General features: G+C 42.9%; 1 protein-coding gene across 6 annotated transcripts in view; it reads right to left on the reverse strand.

Moving 5' to 3' along the window:
* The window catches only part of TRIO (trio Rho guanine nucleotide exchange factor), a 260121-nt gene that overhangs the window by 76815 nt on the left and 167021 nt on the right, over nt 1-16285 (reverse strand). For all 6 annotated transcript variants that reach the window (XR_014566281.1, XM_083747100.1, XM_083747102.1 and 3 more), the window contains exons 28-33: nt 14087-14179; nt 7274-7385; nt 4941-5131; nt 3016-3117; nt 1911-2053; nt 528-627 (exon numbers count right to left, since the gene is read on the reverse strand). Coding sequence is in view for 5 of the 6 variants with exons in the window: in XM_083747100.1 (XP_083603226.1) it covers nt 528-627; nt 1911-2053; nt 3016-3117; nt 4941-5131; nt 7274-7385; nt 14087-14179 (741 nt within the window). In the remaining variant the exon portion in view is untranslated. The remainder of the gene's footprint in view (nt 1-527; nt 628-1910; nt 2054-3015; nt 3118-4940; nt 5132-7273; nt 7386-14086; nt 14180-16285) is intronic.

The raw sequence follows: 16285 nt of genomic DNA on the forward strand, positions 1-16285 counted from the left end.
TAAAGCAGAGAAACTTAGGAATTGATTTACTGGGGAATGTGAAAATATCCTCTTATATTTTATATACAGCTGCACTGAAAGCATCCACGAGACCTATTAAAAGATGAGTAGCTAGAGTCCTTTTGCACAGATCATTATCTTGGCCCAGGGAATGGTGTGAAGACCATTGTACGGTTTTTGACTGTTGAAACTAAAGGGTTGGGGCCATGAGCAATGTCTGGACAGCACACCACCTGGGAACCATATGTAAGCAGCTGTACATTACTTTGAGGAAGAACAGGATATAAAAGCAAGAAAAGCAAACATACAATTCCATTCTTAGGTACATGAAGATCGGATTTCGAGCCTATGAATTCTGTACGCCCATTCATGTGGCATTTTGACCCACTGTAGGAAAAAAACCATGCATGATTCCCAAATATGAAGAGGTAATGTAAAGCCAGTCACAGCTATCACTTGGCAATGATTATAGAAAAAAAAGGCATAAGCAAACTTTTACCAAAAACCTAATTATACTTTTGTCTTACCTTATCGCTGTCTAGTGTATTCTGGGAGGTTCGTGATGCAATTGAAATCGTATCTGGCTGACTGCTTCCATCTCCTTGACTATCCAAGTCTTCTCCATCTCTAAAAACATAGGAAGTTAAGAGTCATTAGCTGGAAAAACATTTTCTGTGTAGGGTGATGTTAATATTCATCTCCATGTACAAAAGCAGACATTCAAATAGTAAAAGGTAAAGGGACCCCTGACCATTAGGTCCAGTCGTGACGGACTCTGGGGTTGCAGCGCTCATCTCGCTTTATTGGCCGAGGGAGCCGGCGTACAGCTTCCGGGTCATGTGGCCAGCATGACTAAGCCGCTTCTGGCGAACCAGAGCAGCGCACAGAAATGCCGTTTACCTTCCCGCTGGAGCGGTACCTATTTATCTACTTGCACTTTGACGTGCTTTTGAACTGCTAGGTTGGCAGGAGCAGGGACCGAGCAATGGGAGCTCACCCCATCGCGGGGATTCGAACCACCAACCTTCTGATCGGCAAGTCCTAGGCTCTGTGGTTTAACCCACAGCGCCACCCATGACCCGTGACATTCAAATAGGAGGCCAATAATATGCTACACAAAACCCAAGAGAAGGAAATCAAACATGCCGTTGTACTTCATCACTTAGTTTTAAAATCGATTGTGGTTAATCTATAATGTATGGATAATGCAAACTGGATAAAGAATGTTCACAAACACTATCAACTGCAAGTTCATATGAAGGTACAGAAAATCCATACAAATAGTGAGCCTAAGGGAGGAGGTGTTTTGTTTTTACAATGCTCACTGGAGAGTATACTGATCTTGGCATGTATGAAATGAATAAATTCCTTTGTCCATCACTATTAGCACAAACTGTCTACTATATATCAGGAGATTATGAAATGGGGAAAGCACAAAAATCCCTGTTTAGGTTGACAATTTATGCACATTCTCCAAGCCACATCCCACTCACTCCCCCATACGTCCCAAAATAAAGGGAGCTAATGTGTTAAACCTATGCATTCTGAAATTATGGAGCCAGACATTTGGTGACTGCAATTTGCTATGCAATACATTTCAGTACAGTGTCAGCAGCTTGCTTGCTTGCTTGTTTGTTTAGTACATCTGACATGTGTCAACTTCTTCAAAAGCCAAGCACAGCAACTTTTAAAATAAGGGTCTGAATAGCATGCAACAAAATAATGCATGTGCTCAAGTTTCTGTGCTGTGTAATTATTTGAAGAACTTACAGTTCAGAACTGAGATCTAACTAGCAACATAAAAAACAACAACAGGTTTCCCGAAGAGCTCAGCCTTACATACATTTGAGACAAATCTCATGAATGACAAGCTGGAAATTTATACCTTGACATTCTCTGCAGTTACTAACCTTCTTCCTTTCTGTTTTGTTGTTGATGCAGTTTTGGGGATATGAATTGGCTCTTTTAAAGCTCCCTTGAGATGAATTGTTCTTTCCTGTATTACTTCTCTGATGTGCTTGATCCAGTCTTGCTTGTTTTCAATACTGGAGGCCTTTAAGACAAAATAAGCAACTTTTTTTTTTAATGTTACCTTCACTAGTCAACTCCATGTATGAAGGAGGGATGAAGCAAACCTGGTTGTGTCATTTACAGTAGTAGTATATTCATGGTTTAGATTTGCAAAATGGTATTTCTTAATTATATTACAGTAGTTGTGAAAAAGAGATGTTCATGTTACACTTCATACGGTTGCCTGGTTTGCACACAGAGTTAATGTCAGTTTGCATTTCTTAGTGCATTAAGTATTGATCTGATGTGTAGAGATCTTTCTTATTCTACTTAATTCAAGAGGGTTCTGGAAGCTTCTCTGTGTGAAAGAAACAAGCAGAAGGTGCATGATGTTTGGGTTATTCCTTCAGAGAAGCAGAGTACAGCTGGCTTAAACTGGTTATCTTATCTCTTCTGTCAAGGTCATGCCGACTATAAAAGTAAGGCCAGAAGGAGCCTGTGTTTCACCTTCTCTTTCTACTTCTTTTCCTTCTGGTGTAGTGTCCTGTACATAGTATTAAGGTTTGGACTTATTGTAAGTTATTGTAAGCTTAAGTTAAGTCTGCTGCAACTGGTTTTCTTATGGACAGTGCCAATCCTGAATGTATTGGATTTGTGACCATTATGTTCATCTGCTTTTAGTAGCTGTAAAGCTCTGCTGGACGAAATATTAATTCCTCTGGTCTATTTTTGGGGAATCCTGCAACGTGCTTAAGTTTTCACTCTGCTAACTATACACTGGAATCTGCTATGGATCAATATTGAGTAGAATTTCAATGACAGTTAAACCATAATGCAGCAGGACATTTAAACTGCTTCCTCTCGAAGCCATCTTTCTGAACCCCGAATTCATGTGTAAGGCTCAGAACTGTTGGTAATGTGCTCTGCAGGCCAGATGAAGGGGGGACAGTTATTCAAAAATGATTTCACACACACTTAGAGAGTATCCGTACACGCCACAGTTACCTTTAGTACAATTTTGTTGTCTGAAGTAGGAGTCCTACCAACCCAGAGTGCAAATTTGCAAGGGTCACCTTCCACGTGCTCTGTGACACCCAGCTCTGAGGTCTGAAAATCAGAAGAGATTAGAGGAATATAATTCAGATTTTTAGAATAGTCATAGGCATACTTGTTAGAATGTATTTTCTCTCTCTCGTGAGAGTGGGTGTCAATCAGTACTCTGGCATTTTCAGAAGATTTCTGTAGCCCCCGTCTAGGAATGTTTATTTCTCTACTTTTTTCTGCATTCTGTTTCAGTTGTCAAACAGGATACTGCAGAATAAAGTAGTTCAGGATCTTAACTCTACACAGGACAAAGAGAGGCTCTATCAATAATTCTGGACATAAAGCAGAACACTGGAATAATTTCAAAAGCCAAAAGATGACATGTCTGGATTTTGTTCCTTGACATGATGCAGTTGACAATCGGTTGTAGATCATTCTCACTTTACATGGTTCAGTGGAATAAATTTGTGAGGCTCTTCCTTTGAAAGCTCTAGGTCAAATCCTGGTTTAGGACAAAAGCTATCATGTTTGGTTGCATCAGTCAAAAGCTTTCACGCAAATTGGCGTGACTGGCAGTCTGTGCCCTGAAGTTATTCTTCTGTCTAATGCTGGGTCTATTTCTAGGTCACAGTTGTAGAACCATGCTAGGAGGTGAATATGTGACTGTTTCAGTGTATTTCAGCTCCCTCATCTGGCTTCTGACACTAATATTAGTTCCTTTTGCAATAAAAAGGCATAAACCACCATATGTTTTCCATGGGGCCCTCTCTGAAAATACCTGTGTACTACTCAAATTATCCAACTATTAATAAATTTGAGGTGTTTTAATTATGTGGAATGACACCCACAATCTTCTCAATTAAGAATCACAATACAGAACCCATTTCTAAGCAGGTACATTTAAAGGCCCTTTCCACGTGGGGGAATCTGTGCATTGAAATGGCCATTGGAGGAAGACTTTCCCTGAAAGTCATTGACATTGGAATTGTCAGAAATGCACAAGGAAAAACTGCAGCTCTTAATAGACGTCTGCCTTGGATCTGCAAAAATTGATGATTTCTACAAAGGAAGAATTGTTATTTGGATTTGGGAACTTGGAAAGCTTTTCACTTTATTAGATGAGGACTACAGCACCACCTCTCCACCCCCTGGACATTTAAAACGATATGACAAAGTTCCACCTGCTCTGTTATAGCTTGTCACAAAGTTGTAAAACTATATGGAACCCCCTAAAAAAGTAGGAATCCTCATCAGAACATAAGAGAAAGAAAGACCCAATTTTCTCACTTGATCTGCAAAAGAAAGGAGAAAAACAGAAGCTACTCCCTTTCCACATCAGTCCATTAGAGGAGACTGCAAATAACTAACTTCCACTCCCTACACCTTTTGCCCAAGTTCTTCTCACATCCATCGCTCCACCCTTAAAAAGCTTAAAAGTTTCCTTAAAAAGCTGTTGATTCTTTAGAGGCAAAATGGCGTCTGGAGAGCACCATGTGTCTGAGCTTCAAAACTGGAGTAATGAAGATTGAAGTTAATTGGCCAGGCTTTGAGCGGCCACAACCAAGTGTTTGGCTAGCAACTGGGCCAGCCAGTCTGTGTCAGTGATGCGCAGAGAATGAGGCCTCTGAAATGGATCTGAGCTCCTTCAGCTATCTTTCCCCTTGGATTTGCAAGATTTGTCATTTTCTCTATAGCTGCCAAGTAGTATGGCCCTATTACAGCAAACAGTTAACCTTCAAATGGCTCTTTTCCTTTCTCCAGCCTGGAAGGAAAGCCTGGAAGGGTAGTGACACACTATACCGAAAAGCTCTGCATGGTTGCAACATCCGAGCCCATCTGCTTGTCGTTAATAACTAGATTTGGCTGGGTTTTCGCTTCAAACTTACAAACAATTTGCTCTTGTAGATGTATTTGCTTCTCCCACTGGAGTCCTTCACTTCTTTACTGAAGACCAGCGACATCTCAAAGAGGAAAAGGTGCCTCTCGCGACCTTTACGAATGAGTGTTTTGGGGTCCCACACTTGGAAGGATTCCTGAAGGATGAGCTCCCCCTGAGATTCAATGTTCTCATCAAAACCTAGGAAGAAAGTTGGAACAGGTGAAAGAAGCAAAGAGAAACGGAGGCTGGTGGGGAGCCAAAAAGCTCTATTTTAGTGACAAAGCTTCCTACACTCTCTTACCTTAGCAGTTTTTGAACTAGTTCTGGGAAAACATTGGACTTCCTCAGAAGCCTTTAATGCACCCCCCCATGACAAGGTTATTAATGATGGACAAGCTAGGTACCTCTAAGATAAGTAATCTACATAATCAACATGTCCTTGCAGGGGTTTTCCTGAAAAAGCGGAATTGGAAGTCCCCTGCCTCAATACTTTGTTACAATCTCGTAAGTACTCAATAAAGCTACCAACATATTTTAATGTATTATTTAGCATTTAATTTCACACTAAACAATATTTCCATTTTGCAAAGCTTCAATGAAGTTGTCTCTCCCTCCCCCCCCAAAAAATGTGATTACAAGCTACTTTGCAATGGAAATTTCTAATAACAGTTTTGACTCAACTGATTCTCAACCAAAAATGGTTCCAGAACTTCCAAAATTGTGCTTCATTTCAACCTGCTAGGGATGGACTGCATGCATAAATACAATGCCTCTTTAGAAAAGCTAATATGGCTTCATGTAGCAGTTCTTAAAACTAGTGTCTCCCAAATAGCCATTTGGAATGTAGCTGCTACCTTGAATTTACAAACCCATAAAGGAGCTGTGAAAATAAGGGGAATCAATCATGATTACTTAAAAGTTCATTCCCTATTATTAAGTGGGAGATGCTTTCATTTATTAGCTCCATATAAAAGGTATTCAGTCCGCAGTAAAGACACAAGCCAATGGTTTAACGTGGCTGAAGCTTTTTATACTTTCCAAAGAGCATCAACCAAAGACAGAACCGGCTTGAAATAGTGAAACACAATTTCCATCACTTCCATCCCTGCCTCGCCAAACTGAAAATGTATGTATATGGCAGTAAGGAACTGTTCACTTTAATAAAGTCTAATATATAATCCATCAAAGGACACAAGTATCAACAGATGGATTTGGAGCTGTAGAAATCAGCTCCTAAAAGGAAATGCTTTCACTTGAGATGTCAACATGTCAACTATGCAAATGTTCAACAGAGCTTGTTTAAAAGGCTGACCTGTGTAAAAGAAATATTGGAATATTCCATAAAGCCTGCCCACATGCTTCCTGACAAGGCAACTACTAATGCTAGATTTCATAGTCACTGCAACATTTCTGCTTAAATATGTGGTAGTAAAGGCCTCACTAACTACTACTGATATAAATTACTCAGGGCTTAGAAACTGTGCAAAGTGACAGACCATGAAAGCAAGAATAAAAGGTTTACTTAGGGAAGTGATTGTTGATTGAGGAAAAGGTTTCCAAAAAAGTTCACTTTTGAACTAAAAAACTAAGCATGCAGACAGGCATAAAATGTAACTGCGAAAGTTGGTTTTTCAATCAGACGCCATCAGTTTTTTTTAAAAAAATGAACATGTGACATCTTTTAAGCAGGAACTCAAGTTATGGGAAGGTCAAAATAAAGATTTAAGATGAAAGCATTGACCAGAAAGCATTGACCAGGTACGTTATTAAAAACAGAACCCTTCTACTGGTTGTCATTGTAAAAGATGAAAAAAGCAGCAATCACACACATTTTTTGATACTTATAACAAATATTTTAATTGACCAATGAAATGCCTACATAAATTTCTCCTCCGCAGAACCCTCAAAATTCACCTCAAAGAAGTAATTTGGCGATGATTCTACCACAACCAAGATGCTGTTTGAATATAAATGGACTGTGTGCCACAAACTGGCTGCTTAGTGATTTCACTGTGGGCCTGATCTCTTATTATCTGGTTGCATATCCCTCTACTGGTAAGAAATGAGTTGTACAATAAAAAGGCCTTCCCAATGTATGAACAACTTGAACGCAGACTGTGGAAGTGGAACCTTATTTTCCAGCAGACTATTTCAGTGTGGTTGGAGCAATGGCAATCACAATTTCTAAAGCTGTTTTCCAGGTTACAAAACCTTCCCTGGTCACCTGGAGGTGATTTTTGCTTGCCACAGGCGGTCATGTAAATAGGTGTTTACCCAGAGCTGCTGTTGAGTTCTTAGAAAGAAGTTTTCACAGAGCAAAGTGAATGCCCTGGACCCTACCTTCCAGCATGCTGAGATGCATGGCATCGTTTGCTCGCTTTGGCACACTTAGCATCACTTCTAAGCCGTCTTTAATTTCTCCTTTACCTTCCTCACAGCAAGTGAGCAGCTCCTGCAAAGACATCAGCATCATTTATTACAGTGCTTATCACGCTTGGATCTCTCTGTTTTTACAAATCTGTATACTGCTTTTCACATCACATCACATCACATCACATCACCTTGCCAACAAAAGTCCGTATAGTTAAAGCTATAGTTTTCCCATGTATGGAAGTGAGAGCTGGACCATAAAGAAGGCTGATCGCTGAAGAATTGATGCTTTTGAATTATGGTGCTGGAGGAGACTCTTGAGAGTCCCATGGACTGCAAGAAGATCAAACCTATCCATTCTGAAGGAAATCAGCCCTGAGTGCTCACTGGAAGGACAGATCCTGAAGCTGAGGCTCCAATACTTTGGCCACCTCATGAGAAGAGAAGACTCCCCTGGAAAAGACCCTGATGTTGGGAAAGATGGAGGGCACAAGGAGAAGGGGAAGACAGAGGACGAGATGGTTGGACAGTGTTCTTGAAGCTACCAGCATGAGTTTGACCAAACTGCGGGAGACAGAGGAAGACAGGAGTGCCTGGCGTGCTCTGGTCCATGGGGTCACAAAGAGTCGGACACGACTAAACAACTGAACAACAAATACTGCTTTTCAAGAAAAATTATTCCCAAAGTGGTTTACAAGCCGCAGATCAAACATACAATAGAATACAATTCAAGCCTCAATAAATAATACAAGAAACTCCACCATGTGAATCTCAAAACAGATTTCAGAACATTACTGTGCGACAAGAGGACGGACACTGATCTAACATAATATAAAATTAGCAAAATCAGGTGAAAATACTGGCTCTGAAACTCAAGATAAAGCAAGCTGCTAAAGGCTGTACTAAAATCTTCAAGGCCCATTTGAAACCTTCAGGGGATGGAGATTGTCTGATGTCAGATGGAATCACAATCCCCCATTGTGATGCTGTCAGTCAGTCTACTCTGATTGGCAGTGACTGTACAGAACCTCAAGGCAGAGATCCTTCCCAGTGGAAGTAACCCAAGAGCTTTTAACTGGAGATGCGAGTGTTCAAATGTGGGATCTTATTAATGCAAAGCATGCACTTTTGCTCAGCTATGGCTCATCTCCATAGGTCACAATGTCCAGGGTTTCAGAGGAGGCTAAGAAACAGCCTTAAGTATTGGAAACTCTGCTCTCCCGCTACAGTGGTACCTCGGGTTACATACGCTTCAGGTTATATACGCTTCAGGTTACAGACTCCACTAACCCAGAAATAGTGCTTCAGGTTAAGAACTTTGCTTCAGGATGAGAACAGAAATTGTGCTCTGGCGGCGTGGTGGCAGTGGGAGGCCCCATTAGCTAAAGTGGTGCTTCAGGTTAAGAACAGTTTCAGGTTAAGAACGGACCTCGGAATGAATTAAATACTTAACCTGAGGTACTTATTCCTTTCACAAGAACCAACAGTAAAGCTTGTTAGCACCTGAGAACCGTCAAAAAAGGGAAAACTTCAAGGGAAAAAACTGTGGCACAAAAGTCAGCAGCGTTATGTACAAACCCTGCCCCCAGCACCCTTTGGAAATAATTCAGGAAGCACAGACTGCTTTTCTGAATGTCAAGACAACTGAAAACTCACCTACTCTTCAAAGAAGACCTGGAGCATATCAGGTCCCTACTGCAGAGCCCAGTGTGATCTCCGCTGTTCCCCAAATTACTGGGGAAATGGAGAACAGCAGGATGAGGCAATGTTACCCTACTGGCAAGGCTTTGCATGAATGCTATTTATGAGCATATAACCACATTCCCAGAACTCCCAGAACTCAGGGCCTGGTTATCAGCATGCTGTGCCAACACCCCAAGTGTCTCAAAAAGTTAGGGGAAAAGAGATGGCAGGTAAGGCTGGCACTATGGTCAGAAATTGGTAGGTCAGTCCCAAAGGGATTTGAGCTTGACCCTAATTGGACCAGATGGAGAGGGGCATTGGATGTCAGGAAATCAATGTGCGAAGCAGTGGTCCTGTCGGAGCAGGACTCTGGGGCAGAAGTTCAGGACCCCACTCACTCAATGGAAGAAGCAGGGGACAGAAAGCACGGCAGGGTTATCTTACCATGTTTTTAAGCAAGCAAAGCGATACCCATTGCCATCTAAAAAGCACTCTCCAATAAATAAATAATTGAATGCGGACATTAAGCCTGAAGTCTTCAAATTACTCAACTATACCACGGGTCTGAATTTCTCCCCACATTTAGAATTCTGCCCCATCATTGAATTATAAACTGCTTTTATCTAAGAGGCTCGTATAAAAACTTCAGCAAACAGTACCTTAGCCTTTCGGTATAAAGAATGCCTGAGGTTTCAAAAAGGGCTATTAATTTGTTCCAGAAAAAACTAAATTACTGTATTCCAGAAAAAACTAGATTACTTTGGGGTCCCCCCCCCGCCACTGTGACACTTAAAAGGGATTCAAAGGAGATGGATTAAGTGCATCTAATACAATACAGAAAAGTTGCTTGGATGTCACAAATTTCATTTGGTAGACAATTTCATTCATGGGCAGGTTCTCAAGTCTCTTGCCTAGTTATTCATACACAACTTCTACCATCTGCCAAGCCTCCTCTAATTGCTTTTAATGGATTTTGGGGTCCCTGGACACTCGGCTGAGCAGGTGTGCAATAACCTTGTTCTCTGAAGCATATTGGAAAGACGGGATCCCTCTCTGCTGCTGACTACACAGAGGAAGGAGGGGTGCAAGGGAAGGTAAGCAACATGTTTAATTAAAACCACAAAAGAGAGGTGGGGGCAAGACTGTAAGCAAGCAACAAGACTTAATTTATGAATAAAGTGAAGTCCCTGTGAATAAGCAAGAGCAGTAACGCATACGCTAAGCACGTTCCCCTTTGTCTCCAATTACATATTCTAGATTTTATTAGGCACACTGATTTGTCCAGGCGGCAAGAGGAGCCAAACAAGGGCACTTTTCCTTTCGATTTCGTACGCTCAGGCCAGTTGGGATGAACCCCAGTTCTTCCTTGACTTTTCCTTCCGATGACTTCACAAACCAAAGGAAACCTTGCCAAGCATGGCGCTCCTTGCATGAATTGACTGACACAGTAACTGACTTTTCTGTGGCTGCTTGCCAAGTAAAAACTTCCTGGTGGGGCCGCCGCCGCCAAAGGGGAGACACCAAAGAGCGTCGTCTCTGTGGTGGCAGCACTTCGAGGGTGGAACAAGAGTGTGGGGCCAGCCCCCTTGTGTTAAAATTACTGTTTTAACAAGGATGAGGATTTAACTTGCGTGGGTGCTGTTTTATTTGGAGGGTTGGGTTGTTTTAAATTGTTGTTAAATGTTATATGTTAATTTAGGTTTTTCCATCTGTGGGTTGGAGTATTGTTTAGGGGCTTTTATTGGGGAGTATGTTGTTTATAAGGGACACAGGTGGCGCTGTGGGTTAAACCACAGAGCCTAGGACTTGCCGATCAGAAGGTCGGCGGTTCGAATCCCCGCAACGGGGTGAGCTCCCATTACTCGGTCCCTGCTCCTGCCAATCTAGCAGTTCGAAAGCATGCCAAAAAGTGCAAGTAGATAAATATGTACCGCTCCAGCAGGAAGGTAAACGGCATTTCCGTGCGCTGCTCTGGTTCGCCAGAAGCGCCTTAGTCATGCTGGCCACATGACCCGGAAGCTGTACGCCGGCTCCCTCGGCCAACAAAGTGAGATGAGCGCCGCAACCCCAGAGTCGGTCATGACTGGACCTAATGGTCAGGGGTCCCTGACCTTTATGTTGTTTATAAGTGTGTATACATCAGTACTGTTCTATTGTTTTGATTATTTTTATTTCGTATTTTGTGCTTCATATATTGTGAACTGCCCCGAGACCATGAATATAGGGCAGTATACAATTTTTTAAAAACAACAACATCGTGTGAAGTTCATTTAGCAGTTTGTTTAGCCTCATGTCTGACAATATGAGTCCTTTGCCCTGTATGCCCAAAACACTACACAGCCGCACCTTGGTTTTCAAACAGCTTAGTTCTCGAACATTTTGGCTCCTGAATGCCGCAAAACCTGGAACTGTTTTTAGAACTGTTTTTGGAAGCTGAATGTCCGCCAGGGCTTCCGCAGCTTCCGATTGGCTGCAGGAGCTTTCTGCAGCCAATCAGAAGCCACGCTTTGGTTTCCATAGGTTTTGGAAGTCGAATGCGACTTCTGGAATGGATTCCGTTCAGCTTCCAAGGTATGACTGCAATAAGAGGAGCTGCATGGCTAGGAAAGTGTTCACACTGGCCAGTGTGGGAGCAGCCCCAGGGGTCATTGTAACCATGCTGATTGGCAGGTGTTAAAAGGGGGTGGCAGACTGTGCCCCAAATGGAGATCAGATGCCCACACTCGCTGCCACATCTAGGCTGGACTACAGCAATGCTCTGCACATGGGGCTGCCTCTGAAGAGTGCTAGAGACTGAAGCTGGTGAGGACACTAGGTGCCAAAGGCACATCACTCTGACATTATTTGATCTGCCTTGGTTCCTGGCTTGTTTCTGAGACAAATTCAAAAGTGTTGGTTGTCACCTTTAAAGTCCTAAATGGTTTTGGGCTGCAGTATTTAAAGCATCAAGGGACATGGGTGGCGCTGTGGGTTAAACCACAGAGCCTAGGACTTGCCAATCAGAAAGTCGGCAGTTCGAATCCCTGCGATGGGGTGAGCTCCCATGGTTCGGTTCCAGCTCCTGCCAACCTAGCAGTTCAAAAGCACGTCAAAGTGCAAGTAGATCAATAGGTACCGCTCCGGCAGGAAGGTAAACGGTGTTTCCATGCACTGCTCTGGTTCGTCAGAAGCGGCTTAGTCATGCTGGCCACGTGACCCGGAAGCTGCACGCCGGCTCCCTCGGCCAATAAAGCGAGATGAGCGCCGCAACCCCAGAGTCGGCCATGACTGGACCTAATGGTCAGGGGTCCCACCACATTTAAAGCATTGCCTGATCCTATCTCCCTGCCTACTAAGCTCTTTGGGACAGGATCTCTAGGGCAGCACGGGGGGGGGGGGGGCTTTCTGGGAATTCCTCCCCCCAGAAGCCCATCAAGCATCTTTCAGGAAGTTCAATAATGGCTTCAATGGTCTGTTTGCTCTGATCAGACCCTTGTCTGGCTCTCTGCCCACTGATGGTTTTGTTTTTGTGCTGCTGAACATTTTACGCTGTTTACTGTTGTTTTAAATTTGTATTTTATGGTTTCTGTAAATTGCTTCAAGTGGGGCTCTTTGGGTCAAAATGCAACCAAAGTACAACTGCATGGGATTGAAGCTCCTCATTTATTCATTAAAGACTTTTATTCTTCCTCATCCCCAAACACTTATGCTTTAAAAAAAGTTATATATTATTTAAAAACATTTAATTGAATGCCATTAAAAACCTAAATCAAAATGTGGTCCTGAAAATCCACTTAGCACAGAACACACACTTCACATGGCGAATATCGCTGCTCTATTTTTCCTGGTACATCCCATCAAACATTTGCAAAACGTGAAGCGGTAAATATAGGTGCCAAATTAAGTGTGCGCTCTTGCAGTACACAACCTATAGAAGACATACATGCATACAGTGCTTAGACAGGTGTCCTGGATTCATGTACAAGATGTAGAACTGCACTGCTGTGCATGCTGTAGCAATCGTGTTGTCTGCATGGAGTAGTAATAATAATAATAATTTATTATTTATACCCCGCCCATCTGGCTGGGCTTCCCCAGCCACTCTGGGCGGCTTCCAAAAAAATATTAAAATACTGTAATACATCAAACATTAAAAGCTTCCCTAAACAGGGCTGCCTTCAGATGTCTTCTAAAAGTCTGGTAGTTGTTGTTCTCTTTGACATCTGCTGGGAGGGCATTCCACAGGGCGGGTGCCACTACCGAGAACGCCCTCTGCCTGGTTTCCTGTAACTTGGCTTACCGCAGTGAGGGAACCGCCAGAAGGCCCTCGGTGCTGGCCCTCAGTGTCCGGGTAAAACGATGGGGGTGGAGACGCTCCTTCAGATATACTGGACCGAGGCCGTTTAGGGCTTTAAAGGTCAGCACCAACACTTTGAATTGTGCTCGGAAACGTACTGGGAGCCAATGTAGGTCTTTCAAGACCGGTGTTATATGGTCTCACCGGCCGCTCCCAGACACCAGTCTAGCAGCTGCATTCTGGATTAGTTGTAGTTTCTGGGTCACCTTCAAAGGTAGCCCCACGTAGAGCGCATCGCAGCAGTCCAAGCGGGAGATAACCAGAGAATGCACCACTCTGGCGAGACAGTCCGTGGGTGGGTAGGGTCTCAGACTACGTACCAGATGGAGCTGGTAGACAGCTGCCCTGGATACAGAATTGACCTGTGCCTCCATGGACAGCTGTGAGTCCAAAATGACTCCCAGGCTGCGCACCTGGTCCTTCAGGGGCACAGTTACCCCATTCAGGACCTGGGAATCCTCAACACCTGCCCGCCTCCTGTCCCCGAAAAACAGTACTTCTGTCTTGTCAGGATTCAATCTGTTAGCCGCCATCCAAGTGTAGACTGAAGGTGCACTTTAGAAATGTGATTTCTGAAAGAACCCTATGACAATTTATCATCCTTTTTTTAAAGAGTAAAGGAGTTATGTCCTTCATAACAGACACAATAAGCCTATTTTGTACCTCAATATCCACACTCAGATGTTTTAAGCAGCATCTTTTTGAGTGTAAAAGGTACCCACCCACACATCTGGGGGCTATGCCAATAAGAAAATGGTGCTTACCTTTAGAAGAAGCTGATATTTTGTTATCCGCTGGACAGGTTTAATAAGGTATGAGGAGATTGAATTGGCTAGCCCATGCCGCTGCTGTATCTCCTGTGTTGGAAAGAAAAATATATGAGAGTAGTAGCCAACTTAGAAAGTTTGCTGCAACATTCTCTGTTTCAAGAATGGGAGCAGATCTCACAGTAGTTATGCATCTGTATAATGAGATCCAAAGTCTGTTTACAATTTTTAGGTGGAGTCTACATTTCTTTAGTTAAAAGCAAGTACCACTAAGTTCCATGGGGGTTATCCAAGTGCGAACAGGACTGTAACCTCTTTCACACAAAACAGAATTATGGATGGCAAGTAAGCCACTCATTATGAAGAGCGTTATTTACTAGAATTCCCACCATGGGCAGGATGAGAAAAGACAGAGGCAACTAAAAAAATAATACACAGAACTCTTGGTAGAGTTAGAGTGTTGGCTCGGCCAACCTAATCAGCTGGGAGCAGTACTAATAATAAATAAATAAATAAATAAATAAATAAATAAATAAATAAATAATATATTAATAGTGCAATGTCATGAAAGTTGGGTAGTGTTAACAGAAGGCAAGTGTTACTTGCTTTTCATCAGCGTAACACGGAAGTGTTCAGACGTGTTGCAGTTATGATGAGAACCAAGCCTGAGTTTTCAGATTCTTTCCCCAAAAGCCCCTTGCTCTCTTGGTACCCTGCAGTCTCTGTCTTTTGTGTTGTAAGCTCCCTGATTACCTTCCTTTTAATTTCTTTTTAATGAAGTGATTTTTTTAAGCACGCACATGCCTGAAGAAAACGCACACAAAATACGATATACCAAATCCAACATCCACCCGCACGCTTACTATTTTTATTTACATGCCGTATCGTATTCTCATCCATTCCAAGGGAAAATATAATCAACCATTCCTCTACAGTATTTATTCTGGTTGCAGAAATGGGAACATTGGGAGTTGGATGGGAGGGCGACAGCCTATGAATGCGATCTGCCGTTTTAAGGACTGCTTATTGTACCAGAGAGGACGTTTTTATTTTCTTTTAGAAGACCCTGAAAGCCAGCAGAGGGAGCTACGAGTTTCAAAAACAAATAGAATAATGCATGAATGTGGTGGGTTGCATTTAGAGAAGCGCCCGTGTGAAGTCTAAAGTCCATTTAGTCTAGCATCCTGTTCTCACAGTGGGAAGCCTGTAAGATGGTATTAAATTGTTGGGGGCTGAAACAAAACAATTCAAGAACTTCCCTTCCTGGTGCCATTGCATACTTCCTGGAGACCTTCACTGGGCTTCTAGGGCCCATCCCACCTGCTCCTTTGCTTTTAATTTAAAAACGAACACATTTCTGCATACTTAAGGAGCTACTGTTATTTAATATGTGGGTGGAGCTATTTTATGTTCAAAGTAATAGGCACTTGAGCACCCACGTTTGCTTCCATATGAACCTACCCGGACCCTGAGATCATCTTCTGAGGCCCTTTTTCATCTGCCTCCTCCACAAGAGGTCTGGAGGGTGGCAACATGACAAGGGCCTTTTCTGCAGTGGCTCCTTTTTGTGGAATGTTCTCCGCAGGGAAGTTCGCCTGGCGCCTTCATTATACACCTTTCAGCGCCAGTTCCTATTTAACCAGGTCTTTGGTTGATCTAGGGACGCAGGTGGCGCTGTGGGCTAAACTACAGAGCCTAGGACTTGCCGATCAGAAGGTCGGTGGTTCGAATCCCCGCGATGGGGTAAGCTCCCGTTGCTCGGTCCCTGCTCCTGCCAACCTACCAGTTCAAAAGCACGTCAAAGTGCAAGTAGATAAATAGGTACCACTCCGGTGGGAAGGTAAATGGCATTTCCGTGTGCTGTTCTGGTTCTCCAGAAGCGGCTTAGTCATGCTGGCCACATGACCCAGAAGCGGTATGCCGGCTCCGTTGGCCAATAAAGCTGCAACCCCAGAGTCGGTCACAACTGGACCTAATGGTCAGGGGTCCCTTTACCTTTACCTTGGTTGATCTGATTAACATTCTATGCCTTTTTAAAATGTGTGTTCATTCTTCACTACTCTTTATACAACACATTGGTAGGGGTTTTTAATATAGTTATCTGTTCACTCTATACCAGCTAGACTAAGTTATAATACTCAGAATATAATGTTTTAAGCCCCTATATGTATTCCTGAGCAGTTCGTGCTTCCAGAA

The sequence above is a fragment of the Podarcis gaigeae genome (assembly GCF_964106915.1).
Source record: "Podarcis gaigeae genome assembly, chromosome: 7".
In the NCBI taxonomy this organism is placed as follows: domain Eukaryota; kingdom Metazoa; phylum Chordata; class Lepidosauria; order Squamata; family Lacertidae; genus Podarcis; species Podarcis gaigeae.